Below are 24,124 nucleotides of genomic sequence, written 5' to 3'. Positions count from 1 at the left end.
CCTAACACCCTGTCCTCCTAGCATTCTTGGTGAGACTGTTTAAAATTTTTTTTAAAACCCAAAATATAGTCCTTATAATCAGAGGCACCTATAGCTATATCAAGAGCACCCTTGCGTTCAATGGTTTCCTGATTGAACCTGCCTTTGGCTGAGCCAGATAAATGCTGGAGGCTGGTCTCCAGCTGATTTGGTGATGTTCACTGTCTGCACTTTCTTCCGACAGGTTACCTGGCTCTGGTGATTGCGGCCTGTGTGCTGAACTTTCACAGAGCCCTTCCTCTTTTCGTGATCACGGTGGTTGCCATCTTCTTTGTGATCTGGGATCACTTCATGGCCAAATATGACTCTCAAATCGCTCAGTTCCTCTCTCCTGGCCAAAGGCTTCTGGACAGCCACTGGTTCTGGCTGAAGTGGTAAATGCACTTAGTTCTCTTACTGAGGTTGAGAGTGATGTTAGTCTTTTCCAACACTGTTCCATAGATTTGTTCTGAAATTGCTTCCTCATTTATGGGATATTGAAGCTAGAAACAACCTTGGGAATAATCTGTTAAAAAATGCCTTCATTTTACAAGCAGGACATCAAGGCCTAGATAAGGCAAGATGTGCTCAAATATCCCTACAAACTGTCTTAATTTCAAGTGCCACTAAATGATAAAATGTTGTCCAAAAGTTGGGATGGTTCTGACTTAGACAGGTGGCTTTCTGCTCTGGGCACGAATCTGGACTCTGTGGGAGGAAAGGTCTGTGAATTAGTAAAGCCAACTCTCTCTTATAGGACCCTCTGTCCTGCAAGTGACTATTCAGGGCTTTTCTTTCAGCCTCTCTCTGTGGGACCTCCTCTCTCTCCAGGTGGCCCTACAGGGTAGGACCCAGAACCCATTCTCCCCAGTGTGGCCCACATGGAATCTACCAGGAAAGTTCACACATTCTTTGCCTAATAAACCAGGGTTGTACAATCCCAACAGAGCAACCCTCCCTGGCTCTGCCATCCACTGATTCAGTGCTATAATATGCCCACTAGATTCCCCAAGGAGTCAGAACCCAGGCTAAAGCCTGACTTAGCTCTCTGAGGCTTGGGTGAGGTCTCCAATGCAGAGGACACATTTCAAGCTCTCCCTTGAAGGGAAGAAGGTAACGCTTCCCCCATCTCCCAAAATGAAGACGCCCAGCAGCTCTCGCAAAGAAATCACCGGACTTCCTCTCCAAGCATCATTTCTCCTCTCTGACCCCTTTATATATTCTTGAACTGGCAAAGGGCCCAAGTGTTGTGGAGTAAAGGGACACATTGCTTCATTTTTTGACTCTGTGCCTTTATAGCTACACCCAAAAAGAGTCTCTTGCAATTTCTAGAAGCATAATTTCCTGGTGCCAGGGTGTGTTACTCAATATTTTTTGTTTGTTAGTTGAAGCCTGTTTAAGATTTTAAAGTTACTACAGCAAATGATGCCAAAGCCTCCTTCTTTGTTCTCTTAGGGTGATTTGGGGCTGCCTGATCCTGGGAGTTATTTTCTGGCTGGTCTTTGACACCGCCAAATTGGGCCAACAGCAGCTGGTGTCCTTCGGTGGACTCATAATGTACATTATCCTGACATTTCTATTTTCCAAGCACCCAACCAAAGTAAGCATGAAATTGATCATTTCTTGGTCTTTTTCCCTCTTTTTTTTCCTCATGTGTAAATTGCTCAAAATAATGAGTATGAGAGAGTTGAACTGTTATTCAATATTTTTCTTACCTTGCTATGATATTTAAGTGGCTAAGGTGCCCTTTTCCTGAACATTAATAGTACTGTTACTTTCTCATTTTTCATTCTCAGTAATTTTCCAGTTGCTCAACCAGTGAGATACTCTCTCCTGTCAAGTCCGATTTCTACTCATGTACCCCCTTCCCCCGCATCAAACACACATACAAAGAAAACTCATCCATTTTGATTCAGATTTCCCCAGACCAGCAAATAATCTAATATTCTACCATTGGATTCTGCAGTTTATCAAATTTGTATTTGCCATTGAGGCTATTTTACTCCAAAAATTTGTCCTTAAGCAGTTTTGTTCACATAGAATTCAATTCTCACCTTTGTTCTGTCAGCCTGTAACCCAATAAATGGGCAAGAATTCTGAGATATCAAAACTTTCACATATGCTTCATAATGGCAAACTCTGGAAGACTTTACTGGCTGAAAGGTTGATCCAAGAAAAGAGCATTAATCAAAACCAAAGCCACCTGATACAATCCAACTTCTTTGCCCTGTGCAGGTGACCATCTCTGCTATTTTCTGTGCCTCCAATCCCATAGTTCTTTGCAGGCCACTCATCTCTACTCCAAAAATGAAAGCACTTGATTGTCCATTACCACTGCACTCCCTGGGTCTGCATTAGAGTTAATTGGTTCCTTTTACTGTGAAATGAGAGCCCCTCAACAAGGTGGAATTCCACTTAATTCACTTACAAATTGTCAAATCAACAAACCTTGGACACACAGAGAAGTCATGTTCGGCCTTTCCATTTTCCAGATGGGGAAATAATTATATGTATCTAACATTTACAGCATGACTGGGAAGGCCAGATTCTTCCTCCTTTAATGGCCCTTCTAAGACTACTGTTGGTGTCTAAGTGATTTTATCGTGACAAAATGGTTACATCCACTCCTGGGACTGAAGGCTTAATCTCAGGTTTATGAAGAGGGAGCACAACCCTGAGATTTTTAGGTATGATTCTATGGAGGGATTCTCTGCTCACAACTGCTTTGGCCTCCGAAAGAAGGTGGATCACGGGCCACATCTGAGAAGCTTCCAAGGAAATAGTGATCCTCTGGGCATTTATGCTGAGTTCAGCATTCATTTTCTAATAACCTATATCTCTTCCTATTTCTGTATAGGTTGACTGGAGGCCTGTCTTTTGGGGTATTGGGTTACAGTTTCTTCTTGGGCTTTTGATACTAAGGACAGAACCTGGATTTATGGCTTTTGATTGGCTGGGGAAACAAGTTCAGGTAAGTTTGGTTCAAAAGAATGCCTTGCTTTTATAGTGCTTTTAACATTTGAATATAACCCTCAAGACATGTCAGGAATAGCTTTATTTGTCTGCATTAGTTGACCCAAATTTTAATTCCATAGCATGAATTAGACAAATAACTTTGTTTATGTTAATCCATGTAGTTTATTAATATTCTGGTTGTCTCTTACCCATACCATCCACTACATCACTCCTCAATCCCATTTGACCCCTTCATCCTGCCTGAGGGGTGTCACTCTTCTAAGATGTTTCCCTCAACAGAGAAACAGGCTTCTTTGCATCTAGTGGTAACCAGTACCTCCCATGTACCATCTGTGGCTTCTGGAGCAAGTTACCAACCCAGCTTATTCTTTAGCACCCCAGAGTCAGAGTGAATGTCAGAAATGCCAGGAAACCTGTATGCAGTTATAGTTCTAAGATATACTTCCAGGACATCCACTAGAGGAGGAAAGTTGACAAAATTAACTCTCCAAGTCTATCCCACAAGTTTTCTGAGTCCCCACCCTCTGCAGAGCCGTAGATCCTGTGGATGGTAACTACCTCTTTAGTGCTTGTAATGATCTGCTCTTTTCCCTTCTTTAACTCAGACGTTCCTGGAATACACTAATGCTGGCGCCTCATTTGTCTTTGGTGAGAAATATGAAGACCACTTTTTTGCATTTAAGGTAAAGCCAAACACTTTTTTTCTATGTAAACACTTCCTTTTCAGTAACTTCTCAGTCTTTGTAGATGTTCAGATAGAACCTAACTGATCAGAACCCAGGCATATACCTGCCAGGCATGTCATAGGGACACAGCCCATCACTGGGCTTTCTCCTTTACCTGAAGTCAGTGGACTGGAAACATTTTATTTTTTTACAGTAACATTAAGGGAAACATCTAGAGGAAGTCAGGAATACTGAAACACAGGCATACCTCAGAGATATTGCCGGTTCGGTTCCAGACCACCGCAATAAAATTAATACCGCAGTAAAGCCAGTCAAAAATTTTTTGGTTTCCCAGCTCATATAAGTTATGTTTATACTCTACTGTAGTCTAGTAAGTGTACAATAGCAGTATGTCTAAAAAAAGTACATACCTTAATTAAAAAATACTTTACTGCTAAAAAAATGCCAAAACAATTACAATAGTAACATCAAAGATCACTGGTCACCATAACAAATATAATAGTAATGAAGAAGTTTGAAATATTGTGAGATTTACCGAAATGTGACCCAGAAGACACAAAGTGAGCAAACGCTGTTGGAAAAATGGCGCCTACAGACTTGCTCAACGAAGGTTTACCAAAATCCTTCAGTTTGTAAAAAACACAACCTCGGGCTTCCCTGGTGGCGCAGTGGTTGAGAGTCTGCCTGCCGATGCAGGGACACGGGTTCGTGCCCCGGTCCGGGAAGATCCCACATGCCGCGGAGCGGCTGGGCCCGTGAGCCATGACCGCTGAGCCTGCGCGTCCGGAGCCTGTGCTCCGCAACGGGAGAGGCCACAACAGTGAGAGGCCCGCATACCGCAAAAAAAAAAAAAACACAACCTCCAAGAAGCGCAATAAAGCAAAGCACAATAAAACAAGGTATACCTGTACTTTTGGATGTCTTGTAGCATTTGCTGAGATAATTATGAAAGATCATATGGGAGGGACTTCCCTGGTGGTGCAGTGGTTAAGAACCCGCCTGCCAATGCAGGGGACACGGGTTCGAGCCCTGGTCCGGGAAGATCCCACATGCCGCAGAGCAACTAAGCCCGTGTGCCACAACTACTGAGCCTGCGCTCTAGAGCCCCCGAGCCACAACTGCTGAGCCCACGAGCCGCAACTACTGAAGCCCGCACACCTGGAGCCCGCGCTCTGCAACAAGAGAAGCCACCGCAATGAAAAGCCCGTGCACCGCAACGAAGAGTAGCCCCCTCTCCCTACAACTAGAGAAAGCCCGCGCCCAGCAACAAGAACCCAACGCAGCCAAAAATTAATTAATTAATTAATTTTTTTAAAAAGAGATCATACGGGGTAATAGTATCTGAGATTTCAGGGAAAAGAACATTAGGTCCCTGGCAATGAATAGACATATGGTTGCTAACGCCTCCCCAGTCCAAGCTCAGTGACAGCCCTGCAGTCAGGAAACTCCTTAATCCCAGACAAACAGGGACAGCTGGTCACTCACATCAAGCTCTGTTCTTCCAGAGCCATCCCCTTGCTTAACCTTTCCCCTCTCTTCTTCAGCACAGCCTTCACCTCGGCAGGCCTGCAAGCTGGGCCTCCTCCCAACCAAAGGAGGGATGTTATTTTACAGGCAAAAGGCAACTTGGCAACTTGGCCCCATGCTCAGGCCTAATCGATTCTCTCCCAGGCCTCCCCCAGCCCCAGGAAGCTCACCTTCCTCTGGGAAGTCCCTGCAAATCCTTGTCGATGAGTCAGAAAGATGCATTTGGCTTTTCCTTCAGATTTCTTTTTTGTGGTGTGCTATTTATTGTTCCTACACTTCTCCATTGTTTTCTCACTCGGGGACTCCAAATTTACCTCCAAATTACCTCGGCATCGGTTAGGCCAACTGCTATGCTGAATCTTTTTTTAAACTGCTGATTTGATACTTTGGTGCTGAGATAATTAAGCCATCTCTGAAAGGTCAAATGTTTACAAATTGAGATAGAAATATGCTCCTATCATGAATTGAATCCAGAATTACAAAAAATAATATCACGGAGAAGGAGGAACTTGCTGCCCAGACTGCACCAGTGTCTGCAGACCTCCCCCCACCCTCTGCCTCCAGGGCAGTAGCCTCCATCCTTTCTGCCAAAGCAGATTCCTGTGGGAACATTGGGGAGATGAGCCCCTTTAACTCCCTGAAGCTTTCAGGAAGGCTCTGCCTGCCCATTAAAGCCAATAAAATCACATAAGTGAGCGAGCTCTGAATAATGGCACAAAAAGTCTTTTAATATATATTATTAATAGATTTTTCTAAATTAGATCCTGTACAAATTGTCCTTGGCCATTCTGTGTCTCTGGTGGCAGCTTGTCCCTGGCCATTTAGCTGGGAACAGAGGGTAAGGGGAACAATGGAGTAGGGGTGGGAAGGGACCCAGACCACAGCCCTGTGTGGTCTATGCAGGGAAGAAACTGTTCCCTGTAGACGCACAGGCTGCATTGAAGGCATCCAAGGAGCATCAGGAAAATCGGATCTAGAAAAAGACGACCTTTGTTAACACAGAAGTAAACTAGTTTCCAGAGTTTAATCTTTGTATAGTGATTCAAAAATCTATAGGTAAAATACTTATTATTCTAAAAGCTAAATCCACGAATGATTGCTTTATACAAGGCATTGTTTAAGCACCTACTGTGTCACTACTGTGAATAAGGATCTGAGGTAGCTCACACTTAATCGTGACCCAGGTTACTTTGCTAATAAGTAGTGAAGCCCATGTCTGTTTAATATCAGAACAACAAGAATATCTGCCAGTGGCTTTCAGTTTCTTGATCTAATTATTACAAATTCCCCCCCAAAACGTCATTCCTTCTCTTAGAAACTAAAGTAAGAAAAGCTCATCATAGCAGGATTTTTTTTTAAGTCAAGTTTCCTATGAAATAGACTCAAGCTTATCCAGAACAAATTAGAGTAAGAGACTGTAGATGGGGAAGTTGCCTGTTAAAAACGTTGTTTAGTTCAAGAGGAGTTTCCAGTATTTTGATGACATTTCAGAGGGGGAAAAGGAGGCAGAAAGAAGGAGACTGATCTGAAAGCTACTAACACTGCTGGGGCCAATGTTAACCCGTGACCACTCTTACATACCACCCCCCCCCGCAGGTCCTGCCTATCGTGGTTTTCTTCAGCACCGTGATGTCCATGTTGTACTACCTTGGATTGATGCAGTGGATCATTAAAAAGGTACCAGGACTAGAAGGCAGTGGGTGACTGGTGTAGAGCTGATTATCGCGGGACAAAGTCTTGAATGCCTTTTATCTGGGTCTTTCCAAAGTACCTTTCCCTTCGTACCAAGATCCACGCCCACCCCAAGTTATTAGATTTAAAACCCAAAAATCCTACGTGGGTCCACAGAGGGAATTTTATCTCCAGGACTTAAAATAGGGCTGTGACTCGCAACACACTGAGCATTTTCATGAAGCAGTTACTCCGTTAGCAAAAGAACTGACTCCAAGAGATGGGGACCTGATTGTCCCTTCATCTTGGCTATCTGCCCAAGGCTTACACAGAGTCACTGCTTATCCTCAGGTGATAACGAGAGTGGACCCTCCTGGTCTAGGAGTTGCTAGAGAATCAAAGCCAGAAGGGGACGCTGATCTTTTCTCCTGAGGGATTTTTGTAAGCACACAAATTTTTTTTTTTAGGTCTGAAAAGTTAACCTCAGTTCTGCTGCCCCAGCAGCTGTCAGTCCTACATCATGTTAGATCACAAAACTCAGAAATTTGTAAGCTAGTTTGAATGCACATGAGAGCAAGGCAGTGTATACAGGGCTTGGGCACAGACACAGCCCTCTTTTGATCCTTGTAAATAAATAAAATGGAAAAAGAGAGAGAGAGCCAGAATACCAGCAGAATTAAAAGTTTCAGCAAGAGCACCAGGGCGCATAGTTTTCTAATTGTCAGTTTAAACATTCAGCATTCCTGTGTCCACATCGAAGCAGGAAGGAAGAGAGAGGATGCAGCAGGAAGTCCCCATTCTGAGGTGGGCACCACAGTCTCTGGTTGGAAGGACCATTACAAATTGGGACCATCAACCATGTTTGTTTGAGAGTTAAGTAGAAAAGGCCAAACCTCAACTACATCCCATTACTTATTAGCTGGGCAAACTTTGGCGGAACAACTAAACTGTTCTGTGCCTTGTTTTCCTCTTCTGTAAAATGGGCCTAATTAGAGGACCTCCCTCAAAGGCTTATTGTGAGGATTAAATGCATTACTCAGAACAATGGCTTAAAACAGTGCCTGGAATGCTGTGAAGACTGCCATGACTGTTAGCAATTATTACAACTCATTACTTGTATACAATAGACATTCAAAAAACTTTACTTGTATGAAATAGACATTTCAATAGACATTGTATAGTGTTCAAAGTATAAACAATGACTCAGACTTACCACTCAAATAGGATTTGATCAGCCTGCACTATGGACTATATAAGGTATACTCAAGTTTAGTACAATTGTTGAAGGCCTCAGTATTTTCCTCCAGTTTAAAGATTTTTATCCCTACTTCGAAGTTCTGTGTATACAAATAGTTCTTTACTGACTTTATCCTTTTTTGCCTTTTAGGTTGGATGGGTAATGCTAGTGACTATGGGAACATCTCCTGTTGAATCTGTAGTTGCTTCTGGCAATATATTTGTTGGACAGGTAAGTTGTAATATCAAAAAACAAAACACTTGCTAAAATGGATACTCTTTCCAGAAAGAGAAATAAAAAAATATGACAGTGTTATTTCTTTTAGTGTAGGGGGAAGGGTGTCAAGATAATGAACCCTCAATATTGACAATGTCCAGATTCCAAGGAGAGAGAGAGCGAGAGAGCGCCCTTCTATGAGTGTCAATGCACTAGTGTGGAATTTGGGTCCTTGAAAATTTATGGAGAGGAAGAAAGATTGAATCATTTTATCAAAGCATAGGGCTTCTCATGTATAGATTCTCAATAAGTCCTTTCTGAAATAACTGAATTGTTGAGGTTTCTGGCCCACCCATCAGAGGCTAGCAGCTCATCCACTCAAATGGAGTTCACCATTTATCTTGAAGCTGCAAACATGTAACAGGCAGCCTTACACTCTGTAGTATAATGCTTGTGGCAACGAAAGAGACCAAAAAGGCTTTCCACCAACACCATGCAGCCATATAAATACTTAAGCTCATTTTCAACTTATCTGAACAGTCTCTTTGCTGAGCCTGAAGAAAAATGCTGATGATCAAAAGTGTTTTCACCTTCCTTATCCATCACGTGGATAAATGCTCTTTTTTAAAAAAATATTTATTTATTTACTTATTTATTTGGTTGCACTGGGTCTTAGTTGCTGCAGGAGGGCTCCTTAGTTGCGGCTCACCAGCTCCTTAGTTGTGACACGTGGGCTCCTTAGTTGTGGCATGCAAACTCTTAGTTGCAGCATGCATGTGGGATCTAGTTCCCTGACCAGGGATCGAACCTGGGCCCCCTGCATTGAGAGTGTGGAGTCTTATCCCCTGTGCCACCAGGGAAGTCCCAATAGATGCTCTTTTGCCCAAAGTCCATTTAAGCAAAGAAATATGTTGCCAAGTTCTGTCCCTCAAAATGGCAGCATTCCTAAGGGGTAGATAAGTAAGAAATGGTAATAATCATCCTCATCATTCAGGATATATGGCTTCAGGCAGAATGGAATCACACACCAAGGAAACCAAGTGTGAATACTTGCTAGCACGGCTGTGCAAAGAAATTGAACTCGAAGCAAAAATCCAGTCACCCAGAAAAACACATGGCTCCAGATCAGTAGGCTTATACAACTGCTTCAGGCAGGCTGAGCCTTCTGATTGGTAAGCCCAGCTTACTAGCCTGGAGCAAACTATTTAGAGTGGGGCCCATACTTCTTTCCCCAGGAGTTGAAATTGTTATAATTATAGCCATAAAATCTCTCAGGACTAATTAGGGCACCATCTTGAGTTGATTACTCCTACCTGCAGGGTAAGAGGGCTCATGTACTGAGTTTCTATTTGGTCCATAAATTGAAGCTCAACACACTCAATCTCATAGCACAATTAGAAATAATGAGGGGAAAATTGTAAAATTGCACACATGCTTCTGTGGTGCTCAACTTGATACTTAATATGCTAAAAGTACAGCTATTATTTATGGAGAGCCCATGCTGCAGGCCACCTGCCCTCCTTAATGGGACTCAAGCCTTTACAACTACACTCTAATTGATTCCTTCCCATGCAAGGGGAAGAGAGGGGTCTCTGATTCTCAATTAGAAATGGGCCTGTGGGCACCAGTATATGTTATTGCTGGTTTTTTTGTACATACTTGTGTCTTGTGTCCCTATAGTATCAGCAAAGAGGTTTAGGGTCTGTTGAGATGAAGCTGGAAGATAGGAAGTCACAGAGGTTTGGGAATCACAGTTCCCAAGGCCAGGCCACTGGGCAGTTACTTGGCCCATGGTGCTCCAACCTTAGAAAAGAGTACTAAGCCATCACAGTCCAATCCTAGGCTAGGTGAGAGCCTTATGTGAATTGGCCTTGCAAGCTTCACACGTGACTCTGTATGCGCACTTCCCTGGAGTCCAAAAGACCCAGACAATGATGGTGTGGGTTCTCAAACATGAGCACGCATCGGAACCACCAGGAAGCCTTGTTAAAACACCACTGCTGGACCCAGCCCCAGAGTTTCTGATTCAGTAAATTTGAGAATTTGCATGTCAAACGAGTTCTTGAGTCAAGCTGATAGAGTTGGTCTGAAGTCCACTCTTAGAAATACTGCTGTAGAGAATGGAATTTTGAGTAAATTAGCATGTCCTCGTAAGGGAACGTTTACTCTGATCACTTTTTATTTCCAGACAGAGTCTCCACTGCTGGTCCGACCATATTTACCATATGTCACCAAGTCTGAACTCCACGCTGTTATGACCGCTGGGTTCTCTACCATTGCTGGAAGTGTCTTAGGCGCATACATTTCTTTTGGGGTAAGAATGTTTGGGGATTAATTTATGAAACCTCTTCTTCCTTTGCTATTGTTATTTCTGCTTTTTCCTTTACTATTGCTGCCAGATAAGGAGGGCAAAAGAGTGTTCTTTTTGCTGTCTGGTTAGTCACAGTTTCTTTGGCATTTGAATGGAGTGACCCCAAGGAGGTTTGGTGTTTCACTCTCATATCTCTGCCACCTAAATGTGAACTATATCCAACCATAGCAGAATGAAATCATATTATGAGGTTACTTTGGCTGAAAATTTGAATAAGTAAAAAAAAAAACTATTACTGACACTAGTTAAAGGCCATCTAGTTCAGTGGTCAGCAAACTATGGCCCATGGGCCAAATTTAGATCTCTTCCTTTTTTTTGTAACTAAAGTTTGATTGGAAAGCAGCTATCCTGTTCATTATCTAAGCAGCTTTTATGATACAGACTTGAGTAGTTGTGGCCCTAAAAGCCAAAACTATTCACCCTCTACAGAAAACATTTTCTGACTCCTGGCTTACAGCACTGATTCTCAAAACTTACTTCACGTTAGAATTACCCAGGAGCTTTTAAAAGCCTTAATGCCCAGGCCCCTACCCCAGAGTAATTCAACAGAATCTCTTGGGACGAGACCCAGGCATCAGTGTTTCTTTTCAATCCTCAGGTTTCAATGTATAGCCCAGTTTGAGAGCAGGGGGTCTATGGGATGGCACTGAAGAACGTTATGGTAACTGGTGCACATGTCCTGAGCCCAGGGCTTATTTACAACCCCCGGTGGAGAAATGCAATAACACAGCAGCTGTGTGGTCCAGGTGATGAGGAGTTCTTACAAGATAGGCAAGTTTCATTAGAGGACTTCATCTGAGCCTCACAGAGCGAATCAGTAGGAAAAGGGAAGAAAAAAAGGGTGAAGGAGACCTCAGGAATACCAGTTTGACTGACTCCCCAGATGGATTGCTGTAGGAATTCTACCTACAAAACTGTGCTGTGTGGAACGGGAATGGGGAGGGAGGTTCAGATTCTATAATTCTGAAAATACAGGGAAGAGAATCCAGAAACAAGATAAGGATGTGGGAAGGAAAGGGGGAAGAGTTTAAGTAGACCTGCAAAGAGGAAAACAAAAATCGCTTACAGATTAAAGGGACTCTGGATAAACACATATTACGTAGGGGCACAAAGGACATCAGGAAAGCAAAAGGAAAATGGAGAGGTGTGTACCCATGCCTGCACCACAGATACCCACCAGCTAAACTGATGATGTAATGAAATAGCTTTAGGGACTATATGAACATTCAGAGGAACAACAGAGAGGTAGAGTTATCTTCCTTGAAAGTTTCTACAACACAGGATTAATTCTCTTCTGAAATACTCAGATTGTGGTTTTGTGCTTCTCCCCGAGGATGTGGTCAACTGGTATAACTTCCTCCCTCCTCTCAAGGTGATACCCAGCGTGTGGCTCTTTGAGCTCTTCTAAGCCTCCAAAGAAACATTGATTTCTGGCACGTAATCAATGCCTGCCTTGTAAGGCATTTGAGCCATTCATTCGGAACACAAGAGAAAAGCTAAATCTAAGTTGGTCTTCTTTCTCCTGAAATCACAGGTTTCGTCCTCTCACTTGTTAACTGCTTCAGTTATGTCTGCACCTGCGGCATTGGCTATTGCTAAACTTTTTTGGCCTGAGACAGAAACACCTAAAATAACCCTCAAGAAAGCCATGAAAATGGAAAATGGGTAAGTGGGACACGTTCACCTAGTTATTATTGACTATACAAGCAGGAGGTTGGCGGGAGGGGGGGTTTGCTCCAGTCCAGATTCAAAGTACAGCAAGAATTTGATTATCAGAGAACACAGTGAATTAAAGTGAATTTAATTTCCCATGACTATGTAGACTTCACCCAAAATATCTTGTTTCAGTACTCGAGATCTTTTCTAAATATCAATACCTAAATGTCAATACGTTTCCTTGACTGTTCAGTGTAGATATTTCGTTTAATTTTTTTTTTAGATTGAAGTATAGTTGATTTTCAATATTATATTAGTTTTAGGTGAAGAGATATTTAATTTTAAATATAGCATAGGGTTCATTGGGCCATGATTTAAGACTGTTAGAAAGCCATAGGATCACCGTTTCTGGAAGTTTCTTATATAATAGGGAAGATAAGTGTGATATCGGTATTCCTTTTTATTAAAAATTATTTATTTATTTATTTATTTATTTGGCTGCATTAAGTCTTTTTTTTTTTAACATCTTTATTGGAGTATAACTGTTTTACAATAGTGTGTTAGTTTCTCCTTTACAACAAAGTGAATCAGTTATACATATACATATGTTCCCATATCTCTTCCCTCTTGCGTCTCCCTCCCTCCCACCCTCCCTATCCCACCCCTCTCATGGTCACAAAGCACAGAGGTGATCTCCCTGTGCTATGCGGCAGCTTCCCACTAGCTATCTAATTTACATTTGGTAGTGCATATATGTCCCTGCTACTCTCTCACTTCGTCACAGCTTACCCTTCCCCCTCCCCCGCATTAAGTCTTAGTTGTGGTGCGAGAGCTCTTCATTACAGCAGGTGGGCTTCTCTCTAGTTGTGGTGTGTGGGCTCTAGAGCCCACAGGCTTAGTTGTCCCACGGCATGTAGGATCTTAGTTCCCCGACCAGAGATCGAACCCACGTCCCCTGCATTGGAAGGCGGATTCTTAACCATTGGACCAGGGAAGTCCCGATACAGGTATTTCTAACCCCTCTTAGGTTCACTTACTTTTTTCCCTGTTCAAAAGAAAGAGAAGAGAGTGGAAAAAACTAAGAGATTTAGGGTATTCAAAAGTATGTCATTAAGTAACAGAATTCATCAACCAATATGTTTCTGAGATTCATCCCTTGTTTGTATGTAGAGAGAGTCATAACCATGAGTGAAAAAGCAAGTTGCCCAAGAATATATATGGAATATATGGATTTCACTTATATAGTTAGCAAGTATGTAAACTGACACAATGTATTATGTAGGGATAAAGAAAATTGAAAAGAAAGGGAATCATAAGCAAATTCTAGTGGGCCCAGTACCTCTGAGATTAGAGAGAAGAAGGTGAGATGAAGTAGGGCGTGCTCAAAGCTGATGTGACTCTCCATTTCTTAAATGAGGTGGTGGATACACAGGCCTTCCTTGAATTGCTAGTTCTTTTACTGTGAATATTTTATAAATATTCTCTGGAAGCTACTTTTAATTAAATATCATTGTTAAAACCTGTAACATTTTTATCCCAATTTTTTATTATAAACGCCTCCAAATTAAAAGAGTAGTATAACATTTAGATACTCATATGCCCATCACCTACACTCAACAATTATAAATCCCATCATGATTTCAGGGAATTCAGGTGAGTATTTTAGCCAGGACATGGGTCTGAGAGTTTGTCTCTCCATTTGAATGAGCTCTGATTATGCCATTTCTACACCTGTGATGTCCATCCACTGATAATCCCTTGGTAATTCTGGAATTGCTACTTTTTGATAAAGTGATTCAAAGAATCTCCTAGAAGCCGCAGCACAGGGAGCATCCTCATCCATTCCCCTGGTGGCAAACATCGCTGTGAATTTGATTGCCTTCCTGTCCCTGTTGTCTTTTGTGAATTCAGCCCTGTCCTGGTTTGGAAACATGTTGGACTACCCACAACTGAGTTTCGAGGTATGATTCTATCATGCTTTTCCTCCTTTTTGTTTCCTCCTTTTTTGTTTAAAAATAAAATAGGTTTGTGAACAGCCTTTCCTAACGCGTATAGTGCACTCTTATACAATGTACAAACTTATCATGAATCCCGCTCTTCCCACACCCCTTTTGCTGTCTCCTATCACCCTCCTTACCCCAACACAGAACCATTCTGTCCTGACCCCGTTCCCCAAAATCCAGGTTACTTCAGATGACCCAGTTTCAACCTTGACTCCTAATGGATATAGACAGGCTAGAGAATGCACAGGGATCTCTGTGCCTAAAGGACACACAGAGGGGGAGGGAACAATCTGGTCATGAGGGTGAGGCCGAAGAACCGGAAGCAAATCACTACTCTAATAAAGTATCCATTTTTGGTTTTTGTAGGTAATATGCTCCTACATCTTCATGCCCTTTTCCTTCATGATGGGAGTGGACTGGCAAGACAGCTTTATGGTTGCCAAACTCATAGGTTATAAGACATTCTTCAATGAATTTGTGGCTTATGAGAAACTCTCAAAATTGATCCATTTAAGGAAAGAGGGTGGACCCAAATTTGTGGACGGTGTGCAGCAATATATGTCGGTGAGTAAATTTTTTCCCCCAATATACTTCTTCGTCACACACATACATTCATCAGATAGCTGCTGGTGCCTCTGTGTGTCAGGCACCATGCCAGGCATTTGGGGTACATCAGAAGGAAACAGGCCAAAAACGTCTGACATCATAATGTACATAGTGACTCATAATTGTCAGTTGCGTTGAGTTAATCACAGTGTCTGTGCGCACGCACGTGCGCGCGCGCGCGTGTGTGTGTGTACAGAAAGAAACGCAACTAATCCTTACCACTGTGATAAGTGATTACCTTTGAGCACTATCAATAACAACCCAGAGTCATATGAGCTGGGATTGGAATCAATCAACAGATATTTATGGAATGTCTTCTGTGAGCACTGTGCTATGTACGGAGGTCACGGTGTTGAATGAGTGATAAGGCCTCTGCTCTCATGGGGCTCATAGTCTAATGACCAGGAAGGACTCTTCCTTCCTATTTAAGAAATTGTTTGAACTCTGAGAAACTGCCTAAGTGCCGCATAGCACCTGGACATCGAAAGAAACAGTGAGACACAGTAACTACTCTCCAAGTGAATGAGGGAAGAGAAAAAGCTCAGGGCCTTTCAGACAAGCACCCTATAATTATGTCAGGATTTCGGGTCCATAGCCTGCAAGATGCTCATGTCTGCTTGGCCTTGAATGGGATGAGGGAACTTGGAGGAGATCATTATTTAAGCCATATTTGCATCTGAGTCTCTAACTTCTACTTTCCAGAAGAACAGAATTGTCACACGTGGAAACTCTTAGGGAAATGGTGAACATTTCCAACCACCGCCATGACTCATTAAAACAGTCCATTTGGAATGAATGTCCTGGGCAGGTATTTGGCTTTAAAAGGAATGGGGAGGGAAAACATGCTGCCCAAGGTTCTAACTGAGACTGCCCGCCTCTGACCACGACCATCATCTCACCCAGCCTCCCAAACACCAAACATGCAAATTTTCCTCCCACTTGTCACACAAATATCACAACAAACTCCAGGAGAGTACTGATTTGTATTTTATGGTCAGCGGCATTTTGACATACACACATCTGATATGAACAAGAGCTCTAGGAGAGTAGGTCTCCTGCGTCTCAAACGTTCATTCTTCAACTGACCACGCAATGGAGCTTGGCCAAATGTCCTCATTGTTTGGATGCCACCACAAACTAGCTTGCTTCCCTGCCAAAAGTAAAGAATAGGCTAAATTAAGTGAAATGTTTTCCATCCTCAACTGGCAGTTGCCTGGAGAACGTAGTTTTGCTAAAAGGAAGCTCTCAGTTCTGGTTGTGCTAAGCAGGTTTGTGAACAGGTTATTAAGAGGACAGAAATAGAACAGTAGAGCTGATTTAGGTTGGGAGTGAGCCCAACCACAGGCAGACCCACAGAAGATATTTGGAGATATGAGCTCAATGGCTTCAGCTATTGTCGAGTCACAAAGGGGAAAACATTTTGTTTTTCCCAATTTGTTATTTCCCATCAACCAAATGGGGATGAGTTCCTACAATTTCTGTTTACCAACCAACAAGTGGTGGGACTGTCCCACCATCTACTGGAAAAAGTACCACGTGACTGAAACATTTGATCTGGGTCCATGAGGCAAAAACCCAGTGTAATCCATTGCATTATGCCCACTGACAGCCTCCATCTAAGTGGTCAGAATATGTAGGTGCAGATGGCCAACAGGCACATGGAAAGATGCTCAACATCACTAATTATTAGAGAAATGCAAATCAAAACTACGAGGTATCGGGCTTCCCTGGTGGCGCAGTGGTTGGGAGTCTGCCTGCTGATGCAGGGGACGCGGGTTCGTGCCCTGGTCTGGGAGGATCCCGTGTGCCACGGAGCGGCTGGGTCCGTGGGCCGTGGCCTCTGGGCCTGCGCGTCCGGAGCCTGTGCTCCGCAGCAGGAGAGGCCACAGCGGTGAGGGGCCCCGCGTACCGCAAAAAAACAAAAAACAAAAAAAACTACGAGGTATCACCTCACACCAGTCAGAATGGCCATCATTAAAAAGCCTACAAATAATAAATGCTGGAGAGGGTGTGTAGAAAAGGTAACCCTCCTACACTGTTGGTGGGAATGTACATTAGTGCAGCCACTATGGAAAACAGTATGGAGGTTCCTCAAAAAACTAAAAATAGAGTTTCCACATGATCCAGCAATCCCACTCCTGGGCATATATCTGGACAAAACTATGATATGAAAAGATACCTGCACCCCAGTGTTCATAGCAGCACTATTTACAATAGCCAAGACATGGATGCAACCTAATATCCATCGACAGATGAATGGATAAAGAAGATATGGTCTGTATACATAATGGAATACTACTCAGCCATAAAAAAGAATGAAATGATGCCATTTGCAGTAACATGGGTGGACCTAGAGATTATCACACTAAGTGAAGTAAGTCAGAAAGAGAAAGACAAATACCATATGATATCACTTATATCTAAGTGGAATCTAAAATATGACACAGATGAACTTATTTACGAAACAGAAACAGACTCACAGACATAGAAAACAAACTTATGGTTACCAATGGGGAAAGGAGGAGGGGGAAGGGATAAATTAGGAGTTTGGAATTAGCAGATACAAACTACTATATATAAAATTGATAAACAACAAGGTCCTATGGTATAGCACAGGGAACTATATTTAATACCCTGTAATAAACCATAATGGAAAAGAATATATATATGTGTGTGTGTGTATATATATATATATATATATATATATATATAAACTGAATCACTTTGCTGTACAGCAAAAACTAACACAACGTTGTAAATCAACTATACTTCAATTAAAAGAATAAGAGAAATGTGTATGTAGCACGTTGTCCCTAGAATGAGCTCTTTATCACTCCATCATTTTCATCATTTTCCCCTTCTTAAAGATAATACTTTTTGTGTTTGTTTGCACATAAAACATACCATGGTACAGAATTCAAAAGGTACAAGAGGTGTGGAGGGAAAAGGAAGGCAGCCTCCCTATTTCTCTGTCATTCACCTCCTCTCCCTGTTCCACGTTATGCTCACTGTTGTTAGTGTTGCTCTTTGCTCTTGGTAACATATCTTGGATGCCACGCCATATCAATGCCTGTGACAGAGTATGAGCACATCATAACTTATTTTAAGCAGTCCCTTGGTGATGAACGCTGTTACCAGTTTTTTTGCTATTAGAAGTAATGCTACAATGACTGTCCTTGTGGCACCTTTGCTCCTGTGCAAGGAGAGCTGGAAGATGTATTATGGATGGACTAAATTCCACTTAGACATAAGTGATGTCATATGGTATTTGTCTTTCCATCACATAATCCTGCACATTTATGGACAAAGGCAAAGTGTAATCATTCCAGCCTCCTTTTCCTCTTATCATAAAACCCTACATGGCCACATCTGTGTATCCCTTTCCCACAAATCCCCAGAAAGAGAAAGAGGAATCTCAAGCACTTTATGCCATCTCCCTCCTCACGGTCTCTTAATAAGCTTGCCTATTTTTGAAGCCAACTGAACTAAATGAAAACCAGTAGACAGAGCAGGGGACAAAGATGATGAGCTTTTCCAGAAACAGCGGACTGCTCAAATACTTGAAATATTTTTTCCTGCCCACTATATGCACACTGATTGAGAATATCAACAAAGGAGTTCTCAGAAATTATGAAAGAAAAGAGGAGCCTTATAATCAACAAAAAACTTACCATGAAAAAAAAAACAAAAAAAAAACCTTACCATGAGCTCTTGAGTCTTGAATGTGAGCTTTTAAAAATCCAGTTAGTGAAAGAAAAAAGAAAAGGTTTATTCTTTGAACCAAATCATAGATTTTTCTCAGGATTTTGGAAAAGAAAATTATTGCCTTGGTTGTGTGGGTGCCTTTGCCAGATTGGCTGTGCCTCTGGTGAACAACCGAGGCTACTGAATCTTCCAAGCCTCCCATAATCAGCCCCTCAACCTGAGGAAGATTGTCTGGCCTGAGCAGTACCTCTTGCCTATTGGAATAGAGAAGGAGGGTCATGCTCAAGCTTCCAAGAATTCACCTGCCATCTTCTTACTGCCCTGTGAAAGGACTATTCACTCTCCCACTACCTAACATTCCTATGGTCTGGTCAGAGCTGAGGAACAAAGAAAGGCAAGCACACACCACAGTCAGCTGAAAGGAGCCCCTCTGGTATCTGTGAGCTTCGTTTTTACTAAGATAATTCCTTTTCACTGAAGTATAATTTGCATACAAAAAAGGCCTATTTTTGGTGTACATATGTTCTGATAAATCTGTCACCTGTGTAACCACGACCACAAACAATCAAGATATCACACATTTCCACCACACCTGGAAAACTTCCCTCATGGCCAGTTGTCAACAACACCCCATCCCACCCCAACCCAGTCCCAGAAAACCAGTGATCTTTCTCTTACTGTAGATCACTTTTGCTTGTTCTAGAATTTCGTATGAATTGACTCACTTAGGATTCATGTTGTTGCATGTATTAGTTTTTTCTTTTCTACTGCAGAGTAGTATTCTTTTTTAATGCATATCCACACTTTATTTATCCATTCGCCAATTGAATGGCATTTGAGTTGTTTCCAGCTTGGGGCTATTGTGAATAAAGCTGTTATAAATATTCACGTACAGTCTTCTTGAAGACACATATTTTTATTTCTCCTGGGAACATTCCTAGGAGTGGCATTACTGGGTCATACAGGCTGTTATGTTAATTTGATAAGAAACTGCCAAGTATGTTTGTATTTTACAGACAGGCTGTATCAGTTTACATTCCCACCAACAATGTACAAGAGTTCCAATTGCTCAACATCCTTGCCAACACTGGGTGTTGTCCATCTTTTTTAGCCATTTTAGTGGATGTGTACTGAGCTCATTGTTTTAATTTAATTTGCATTTTCCTGGTGATTAATGATGTCAAACATCTTCTCATGTGCTTATTTTGGCCATTTGCGTATCTTTTGTGAAATCTCTTTTTTTTATTGGTTGCTTGTCTTCTTAATGAGTTATAACAGTTCTTTATACATTCTGAATAAGTCCTTTGTCAAATAAATGTAATGTGAGTATTTTCTGGGGCCAACTTTGTATTGTCAGCAGCTAGTACTGTGCCTGACACAATATAGCAAGTGGTCATACTGAATATTAGAAGTTATCATCGAGCAGAAAATAGCATTTGTAGAGGCCAACAGTACCAACTCCAAGAACTCCATGGAGAGTCTCTGAATCCACACAGCCTCTTTCCCTCCCTGAAAATTCAAGGGGAGAACTTCCCTGGTGGCACAGTGGTTAAGAATCTGCCTGCCAATGCAGGGAACACGGGTTCAATCCCTGATCCAGGAAGATCCCACATGCCGCAGAGCAACTAAGCCCGTGCACCACAACTACTGAGCCTGCGTGCCGCAACTACTGAAGCTCGCGCGCCTAGAGCCCATGCTCCACGACAAGAGAAGCCACCACAATGAGAAGCCCACGCACCACAACGAAGAGTAGCCCCCACTTGCTACAACTAGAGAAAGCCCACAGGCAGCAACGAAGCCCCCTTACAGCCAAAAAAAAAAAGAAAAAAATATTCAAGGGGAGATGGAAGAAAGAGACCAGGAAGCAACAGGTGTTTGACACCATACACTGTACATTTATTTGTGAATATTGATTCCATAGTCGGAATAGGAAGCCCAGTTAGGATATCAGATATACTCAGCTGGGTCACATCATGTATACATCTGTGTGTTTATGCTTATTTCTAGATTCGTGCTGAGACAATTGCCACTTATGCTCTCTGTGGCTTTGCCAATTTCGGTTCCCTAGGAATAGTGATCGGCGGACTCAGTAAGTGAAAAGAATATTCTCCAACAACAGATATGATATAAACATGCTTCCAATCTCCATGTTGCTCTGTAACATTATTTGTGTCCGAAAAAAAGAGCCCTGCAACAGCAGTAAATTCTTTCGGGTCTATTTTTTATCCCTGCTCTGCTAATGTCGGGAAAAATTTGCTCAAATGTACAGGTGTTACCCCACTCAAAGATAACAAATAGATTACACTTTGTATGCCAATTCCAATAGATTTATAATGACCAGCTAGAGAAGGATTCTGAGGGCCAGTGGAAATTCAATGGGAAAATGCCGTGATTAATTAATTCTATGCCACCATGGGCAAAGAAGGAGATGGTGACAGATGAGTTGCAGATATTTGGAATCCTTCCTTGAAACCCATTTGTCTTGTCATGCCCTCATGAACATACTGTGAGTTCTCCTACACCAGAGAAACTTCTTTGGATGTGGAGCTCATCACTAAGCTCTTGAATCTTGAATTCTCCAGCTCAGTTTAAAAAAAGAAAAGTCAACGGACCTGAGACTCCAGCCCCAGAACAATTCTCAAAGGCTGGGAATTTGGAATTCTAATCAATAGGCTCAACATTAATCTGCCATGCTTGCTTCCACATTTCCCAGCATCCATAGCTCCTTCCAGAAAGCATGACATCGCCGCAGGATCAGTGAGAGCTCTGATTGCAGGGACCATCGCCTGCTTCATGACAGCCTGCATCTCAGGTACTGCATTGCATCCTCTGTGTCCCATCTCCCTGTGCTCAGAGGATGGCAGCTTTGGGGGGACGGTGCCTCTGCAGAGAGCTGAGAGGCACAGCTGCCATTAAGTAGATTGTGAAGTGAAATGTGTGGAGCATGGTGGAGAAGCCAAGAATAGAAGGAGAGTTCAGTGACTTCATTAATTAAATAAACAGAACTCTGTTCCACTTCCAGGCCTACTTACCAGCACTCCTGTGGACAACAACTGTCATCACATTTTGGAGAATGCCTTCAACTCCAGCTTGGTTAGAAACACAACCGATGTAGTATCTTGTTGCCAGAGTCTATTGAGCAGGTATCGTATTCTTGAAGATAACTTCTTTATATCCATCATTAATAATAAAAATAGACCGAAGGGCCCCAACCACTTAATTTTGTAACTTCATAACTCTTAATATAAGAACTTGTTTGGCAGTTCTAACCACCTTTCATCTTGACTAACTAAGACTAAAAACCATAGCACTAACCAGTGCTGCTCAAACATTTTAATATGCCCCCAGCTGTGTATTAGGTGCTTTGTATGAATTAGCTCACTTAAACCTTGCAGCCGCTGTAGAAGTTAGGCACTACTGCTTTTTTAAGCATTAGATAAAATCTGGGCTTGGGGAGGCAAGGTCACTTACCCAAGCAAAATGAGTGCAAGAAAGATCAAGATAGAAAGACCCAAGAAAATGTGGGTCTTTCTGCCCATAGAGCCCATACTGCCTCCCTTTCAAGGGTATCAAGCAATGCAGGCTTCCCTGACAACATGATGATGGTGATGCTACAGTGGATGAGGGGCCATCAGTGACCCATGCCAGCCACCCCCACTCCGTACAGTCTCTATCTTCAAAAGCAGTATCACCACTCCATCAGCCCTTCTTAATGTGCACGTGTTTTTATATGGATTGCTTCTATCCTTTATTCTTTTACGCTAGAGGAAATAAGGTGAGCCATTCAGGCCAAACGGGATTTAAGAGTCAAAACTACTTCTCTGCTGCCTCTGTCCTTAACCCTCCCTAACTGGAATGGGAGGCAGGATATCAGCTTCTCGCCCTATGCAATCTCTAATGTGTCATCTTCTGCTCATCTACTGTTTCTGTTTTCTAAGGTTCAACTAACTGTTTTCTTCTACTTTTTCACCAGCGCTGTTGCCAACGGTCCCGGTGAGGTCATCCCAGGAGGAAACCATAGCCTGTATTCTTTGAAACACTGCTGCGATTTGTTGAATCCACCAACACTAAACTGCAGTTGGATTCCTTTTTGAGTTCAGCCACTTCTCCAACAGAAAAAAATGTGAAAAAAGAAAAAATGTGAAAAAGGTTTTGGAATACCTTGAGTAATTTATTCGTGTTTTCATTTTTGTTCATGCACAAGAGTAATTTTTTTAAATCCATGTGTAAATAGTTGACTTGTGTTTGTGTGTGTGTGTGTGTGTGTGTGTGGTGATGGTGGTGATGATGAAGTAGGAACCTAAATGCCCAAAGGACTCTTTATCTCCAAAGTACAATATACTAGGATATTTCTAATTATTGATCATTTGTATCATATTTTTCTTGGAACTTACTGTGCCCTTTCAGTACTGAGACTTTATTTTAGAAAAAATATATTTACGTGTCTTTTCCCTCTGTTCTCTATGTTCTGGTGTTAGCCTTCATAAAAGGCTATGGAATAGTGTGTCAGGGATGCCAATTATTCATATGCTGGTTCTCCTTTGTTTGCTATGGCTATTATTTTTCTTTCTCACTCTTTTTTCTCTTTGTAACTGTTTGCTCTTTTCTATTCTATTTAATTCCTGAGAGTTAATTAAGTTTCTTCCTTTTCAAATTCAAAAATTAATATTAACTTCTAATAATAAAAGTGGCAATTTTACACACACACACACACAACTTTCTCTCCATCCTGTTCACCCCAGCTCTCTTTCCAGTACCACACCCTGAGATTATTGTTAATGGTCTAGTACAAGCATCGTTCTCTAAACATATAAAAATGTGGCAGATTTGTTGTTTCTACACAAGTAGAATGACTCTATTTATATATCACCTTCATCTTCTTTTCACTTGGAGTGTGTGTGATTTTACATAAAAGAGATAATATACACTCTGGGGGAGGGAGGGAGTTAGAGGTTTTATTTTTTTTCTACTTGCTTCCTTCTTCCTTTCCCCTGCCCCATCACATACAGGTAACCCAAGTTAAATAACGTGATGCATCATTTTCTGTACCTTTTTTATGTCCTGGTCATATTTTACAAACATATCCATCTATTGAGGATTGGAATGGTAGTTTTACAATACTGGTATTACTCACATTTTTATGTGGTTTACTTTTATTCTATAACAATACTTTGTAGGTATTCTAGTCCACCAGCAAACTTTAACTATTCTTTTCAAAGGCTTCATAATAGCCCATGACATATTATATATATATATGAATACTGGTCATTACTCTATGGACAAGCATTCACTTTGTTTTCAGTTTTTTGTTTTTGTTTGGTGTTTTCTGGTTTTTTGTTTTGTTTTGTTTTGTTTTTGTTTGTTTGGCTACTTTTTTTTTTTTTTTTTTTGGTATGCGGGCCTCTCACTGTTGTGGCCTCTGCCGTTGCAGAGCCCAGGCTCCGGACGCGCG

General features: G+C 41.9%; 1 protein-coding gene across 1 annotated transcript in view; it reads left to right on the top strand.

Annotated features, from left to right (window-relative positions):
* Positions 1 to 24,026, top strand: part of SLC28A3 (solute carrier family 28 member 3) — a 61,756-nt gene extending 37,730 nt beyond the window's left edge. The window contains exons 4-17 of the mRNA XM_024132909.2: positions 224 to 413; positions 1,474 to 1,618; positions 2,876 to 2,989; positions 3,600 to 3,677; positions 6,804 to 6,884; positions 8,266 to 8,346; positions 10,520 to 10,645; positions 12,237 to 12,367; positions 14,151 to 14,319; positions 14,728 to 14,925; positions 20,680 to 20,761; positions 21,386 to 21,484; positions 21,695 to 21,815; positions 22,646 to 24,026. Coding sequence (XP_023988677.1) covers positions 224 to 413; positions 1,474 to 1,618; positions 2,876 to 2,989; positions 3,600 to 3,677; positions 6,804 to 6,884; positions 8,266 to 8,346; positions 10,520 to 10,645; positions 12,237 to 12,367; positions 14,151 to 14,319; positions 14,728 to 14,925; positions 20,680 to 20,761; positions 21,386 to 21,484; positions 21,695 to 21,815; positions 22,646 to 22,766 — 1,736 coding nt within the window. The 3' untranslated portion in view covers positions 22,767 to 24,026. The remainder of the gene's footprint in view (positions 1 to 223; positions 414 to 1,473; positions 1,619 to 2,875; positions 2,990 to 3,599; positions 3,678 to 6,803; positions 6,885 to 8,265; positions 8,347 to 10,519; positions 10,646 to 12,236; positions 12,368 to 14,150; positions 14,320 to 14,727; positions 14,926 to 20,679; positions 20,762 to 21,385; positions 21,485 to 21,694; positions 21,816 to 22,645) is intronic.
* The last annotated feature ends 98 nt before the right edge of the window (positions 24,027 to 24,124 follow it).

This window comes from Physeter macrocephalus, chromosome 9 (genome assembly GCF_002837175.3).
Source record: "Physeter macrocephalus isolate SW-GA chromosome 9, ASM283717v5, whole genome shotgun sequence".
In the NCBI taxonomy this organism is placed as follows: domain Eukaryota; kingdom Metazoa; phylum Chordata; class Mammalia; order Artiodactyla; family Physeteridae; genus Physeter; species Physeter macrocephalus.
This window is presented reverse-complemented; position numbering and strand designations above follow the sequence as displayed.